General features: G+C 45.8%; 1 protein-coding gene across 1 annotated transcript; it reads left to right on the top strand.

The window, feature by feature from the left end:
* Nucleotides 1-3,629: 3,629 nt before the first annotated feature.
* Nucleotides 3,630-4,246, top strand: FANCD2OS (FANCD2 opposite strand). Its single transcript, XM_076332105.1, is given in 3 exon segments — nucleotides 3,630-3,710; nucleotides 3,712-3,905; nucleotides 3,907-4,246. Coding segments are annotated over 3 exon segments (615 nt in total).
* Nucleotides 4,247-4,865: the final 619 nt, after the last annotated feature.

The following is a 4,865-nucleotide window of genomic DNA, read 5'->3' as shown; positions in this document are numbered from 1 at the left end:
TAAAACAGCAAAACAGGAGATTAAAACCTTTAAGAGAGAAACTGAGTAAGTAAACAGAAGAAAAAAAAATCATAGGAATAAATTATTTTGAATGTGAATGATTTCTAAAATCAAATCCAGAGTCTTTCACTCTTTAATTATCCTAATTATCTATGCATTTATCCTTCATTAGCCATCAGACCATTACCATAATACCTAGATCTTTTTTTTTTATTACTTTTCAAGAACTACAGTTTGATACTGAAAGACATGAAAACTATTACCCTTTTGTACTGGTGCTTCTCAAATTCTGCTAAACAGGTACCTGCGTATGTTGAGCTAGGAACAAGAAAATTGATGGTTTTGAAAACCAGACTTTTTAATTCTGGCGTGGTTCTCCCTCCCCAGAGGCTACAGGGCCTGCTGCACCTCTCACCTGCAAGAAGGCACTGCTGTGTCCATGTCCAAAACTGGAGAGAAGAATTGATCTGATCGCTGTCATGGAGTTCCGGCAACTGCGACACCAGAAGAGGGATACATTTAAACTTCCGATCAAAGTGACTAAAAAAGCCCCAGTAACCTAATAACAAAGAAAATGTTATAGAACATTGAGAATCTTTTTCTAAACCGCGTTTGTCCAAGCTATGAAAAGGTATTTGCCATTTAGGCTGCACAGTCGAGATGTTAAGTTAGTGAAATATTGTAAAACACATGTCAGCACGCTAACAAGTCTGAATGTCAAGAATCAAGTAAAAATAGAACCATTTCACAAGCAAAGCGGCGACATTTATAGCACATCTCATTAATTACAGGCCATGGGACTCTTTCATGAAGCTAAGTGTGGGAAATGCTAAGATGAATTTGAGGCCTTCAGTCAGGGAAAACAAACTAAACAATCAGAAAGATGTAAAGAAAAGTGATACAGCCTTAAATATAGCTTTTTACCTTTCCAAATGGCCATTTTCTGACCTTTTTAAAGACACCTATGCAGTTAAGACAGATTCAAGACTGAAAAAAATAATTAAACAGACAAAACAGAAACAGGGCACGGTCTCCATCAGGTCTTTGAATTATTTTTCTTTATTCTTCTTCATGATCCAGGAATTCACAGCGAGGTACAATTTGACTATATGCTGACATCTGAAAAAAGATGACCTGGAAGGGTTTCCCAGCAAACAGGACAAAAGGACTGCTGGAGATCAAGAACTGTGAGACAATGTGTGGGTATCCAGGTCTCTGAAGCCCACAAGAAACAAATCACAGTCACTCAGAATTAACTGCACCAAAATGTGAAGACACCATTAATTTCCTATTCCGACTGTAACTGAGCAAAACTCTCAGTGAAATCAGTAGGAAATTGTCCTAAATGGAAGGGCTATGTAGTAAACGCAGGATTGAAAACCTGATTCACTAAAGGAAAGAATATTATGATCTGCCACTTACACAGACTAGGTAGAAAATACATATGTATATATATGCATACATACATGTATATACACTCACTTATACTTTTAGCACTGGATGGAGACACTCCGGTGTAACCAGCATATATGCATGTATTGTGAAGGAATTATCCAGTTTAATAACAGGCAAAATTAAACCCTTTAAACTGGTATTTCTAAATACTTTGTGCATTTTGCTGTAAAAGCTAGACTACTGTGGGTTAAAAAAAAAGTTTCACGATTAGGGATTTTTTTTAAAATAAAAGATAATTCCCTTTATCAAAACAGAGCATTTAATTTTGAAGAGATCTGCTTTTGGGAAGAGTATGCCGTTACAATGCTTTGCGTATATTAATGCAAATCACAGATGACAGAGAATTAAAAAACCTATTCCCAGAGAGATTAACCCAAAATGAAAATTTATTCTGCACTAAGTTAAATAGGCCATATTGGGTCCTTCTTTGCTGATTGCAAATAAAATAAACTGTAATTCCAGATTGTGAATTTCTTGCGTTCTTTTAACAGCAACGAATGGTTTAATATTTAGGCGCTCTAGTACTAATTTCTAGGGAACACTTTTTATGCTTTCCTATGTACTACATATGTACACACCCACTGTACATATTCCAACAGCCTTCTATCAAACAGGAGCAATTTATAAGGAATGTTTTGTTTAAAATGGTGAGCACGCCAGCCAAGACTTGAAAGACCAAGCTAACTACATACAGCAAAGTTTAGCTCGTTACTACTGACAAGTTCTTTTAGTTATTCTTCATGAGCTTAGTTGCCACTTAAGGCTGTAGTTTCTGTGATACCACTTTTCTCCACTGGTGGGGAGGGTCGTCATGCTGCTAAACTAGAGAAAACCTAAGCTAGCTTTGTAGGAGACTTTGGCGCAAGCATCATTACAGCTGAAGAAAAAAATGTGTAGCAAGGCGGTAAGAAATCATTACTGGAACATGGTTTAGAGAAGCCATCCTTAACACAGTCCCTTGACACTATCTTTATGCACATGCATTTGCCAAAATAAATAAAATACATAAAAATAAATGCATACATGGTAACCGTTTCATTCTGGAAACCATTTTTTTCTTCTACTTCAGTCATTTTGCTGTTCATAGTAGCCCACCCTGCTGGAGGCTTTTGACTGAAAATAAAATCGGTCACATTAAATGCTGTAACATCCCTCCACCTCTACGGAAGCACTTGCGCAAAAGTTGTTCATCTGTGTAACACCACCTTTCCTTTTCCCCCTTAAGGAGAAGAACATTCAGCAACTCACATCATGATATGTATTCACAGTGACCCCGAGCTGAAAGAAAATGAACATGTGCTGTAGCTGGTAGATTTACAACCGCTGGTCAAAACACTCCAGAACTAAAATTGCAAGTATATTGTCTGTCTAGAACGAGGCTCAGTCTTCTCCCCTGTGAGGTGTCTGCTCAAGCTCCAAACTTCCAAACCTTACCAGCAGCAGAAACCTGCAAAGACAGCTGGAAAAGCAGACCGTGAGGCCTCTGAATACATGGGGAAATAAAATCTTATCGACCAAGAGAGAAGACTGAGTTTTATTCAGCATAATCAGAATTTTTAAAATCTTCACTCCAGCTGAAAATTTGGGTACAGGAGGCTTTGCTAATTTCTTGCCAGGGCCTTCAAATAAAAACGGTTGAGCCCCATATGACAGAGGAATCCTAAGCAAGCTGGGAGAAACCGCTTGTATTTTCAGACCAGCAGGTGAAGATGAGGCCGGTAATTGTTTTGCACACCCTGATGGAAATCGCAGCAAAGCAGATCGCAGTAATCAAGAGAAAAGATGATGAATTTTCGCTCCGAGGACAGGTGGGGAGAAAAAAGAACAGCGTTAGCACAGCAGGAAGAAGCAGTTCTGTATGAGGAGACAGTGGAAACGCAAACTGCTTTGTATGGAGATGCCGGCAAAAGCAGCCCCCTTTGTTTCTCTGGGTGGATGTTTCTGCCCGCCTCGCTGGCTGCCGCCCCAGAGCCCCCCGCGCACCCCGCCCGCGCCGCCGCCCGCTGAGGCGAAGGGAGGCCGCCGCCTCCCTGGCGCAACCAGCAGTCCCCCGACGGCCGCGGCCTGGCGGGCCCCGACCGCCGCGGCCCCGCGGGCGGCGTGAGGGCTCGTTGCCCGACACCCCGCGCTGGGAAGATGCCCCGTCCCGTCCCGCGCCGCGGCCGCCGGCCGCCATGGCGGACGGTGACCAGCTGCGGGCGCCCCGCTCGCCCCTCGACGAGTCGGCGTGGTGGCTGCGGGGCGCGGCGCCGCCGGCCGCCGCCTCCGCCCGCTCCTTCCGCGGCGGCGGCGCTCCCCGCGCGCCAGGCGGCGCTGAGCCGGCCGGAGGCCGTCAGGCTGCGCGGCCTCGACGCCGTCTTCGGGCGGCTGGTGGCGCCGCAGCCGCCGCGCCGGAGCGGCTCCCGGCGGGTGTCGGAGCACTCGGCCTTCTGCCGGGTGGTGGGGCCGCGGCAGCGGCGGGCTGCGGGAGGCGCAGGCTCGCCTGGCCGCCGCCATGTGCCGGCAGATGCTGCGCGGCGCCCTGCTGCTCTGTGCCACCTACAAGTGCGCCTTCGCCCTGCAGCACTCCCGCCGAGCCGGCGCCCTCCCTGAGGCGGGCCCGGGCCTCGCACCGCCGTGGAGGGAAGGCCGTGCCCGGAAGGCCGTGCCCGTGGCGTGCGGCTGGACGTCGCCACCGGTTACATCTAACCGGGGAGACGCGGACGCCTCGGCTGGCATCGCGGGGATGCAAACGCCCCGGTCCACAACAGGCGCCTCCGCTGACAACCCCTACCTTAAAGAGCACGGATGAGGAGGGCGTTTCTGACTTACTGTGCTGCCTGTAGCATCCAGCATCCCTTCAGCAGGCTTGGCATGCTGCGTGCAGCATCCCTTCGTCTGCTGGAAGAAATCCCTGAAGGGAAATGCGCGCCGAACTGAGAGCTGCTGCTTCTTGAGCCCTGGCCATCTTTGCCCAACAGTCCTCAAAAAAATAAAACTTACAGACTTGGTGTATAGCTGAGGATACAAACTTCGAAACAGATTCCCTCAGCTTACTACCTTCAAAGCAAAATCCTTTTATGTATTCATCTCTTGTGAATGAAGACATTCACCAAAAAAACCCACAAGAGTTAGGCCTTAATCTGTTAGTAGGTATTACAGTTTTCCCCCTGGACCGTTACAACTTGTTGAGAACTAATTGGTTTAGGAAGAATTTAAATTGCCTTTTAGTATTCAGAGCAAAATCTCTGGTCGTTTACAGCTAATAAAGGCAGTTTGCATTGATACAGTCTTAAAAGTTACCCATCTAAAATTTTATTTCTGTTGTTTTTTTTATCTAATGAGCAGAGGAATCCTTAAAACCAAATTAATGTAGGAACTGTGTTCTAAAAATGCACTTTCACCCTACTCTAGTCAAACTTTCTGTACAA

This window comes from Aptenodytes patagonicus, chromosome 2, assembly GCF_965638725.1.
Source record: "Aptenodytes patagonicus chromosome 2, bAptPat1.pri.cur, whole genome shotgun sequence".
In the NCBI taxonomy this organism is placed as follows: Eukaryota; Metazoa; Chordata; class Aves; order Sphenisciformes; family Spheniscidae; genus Aptenodytes; species Aptenodytes patagonicus.
Note: the sequence above shows the minus strand (reverse complement) of the source record. Positions and strands in the feature narration are given on the sequence as shown.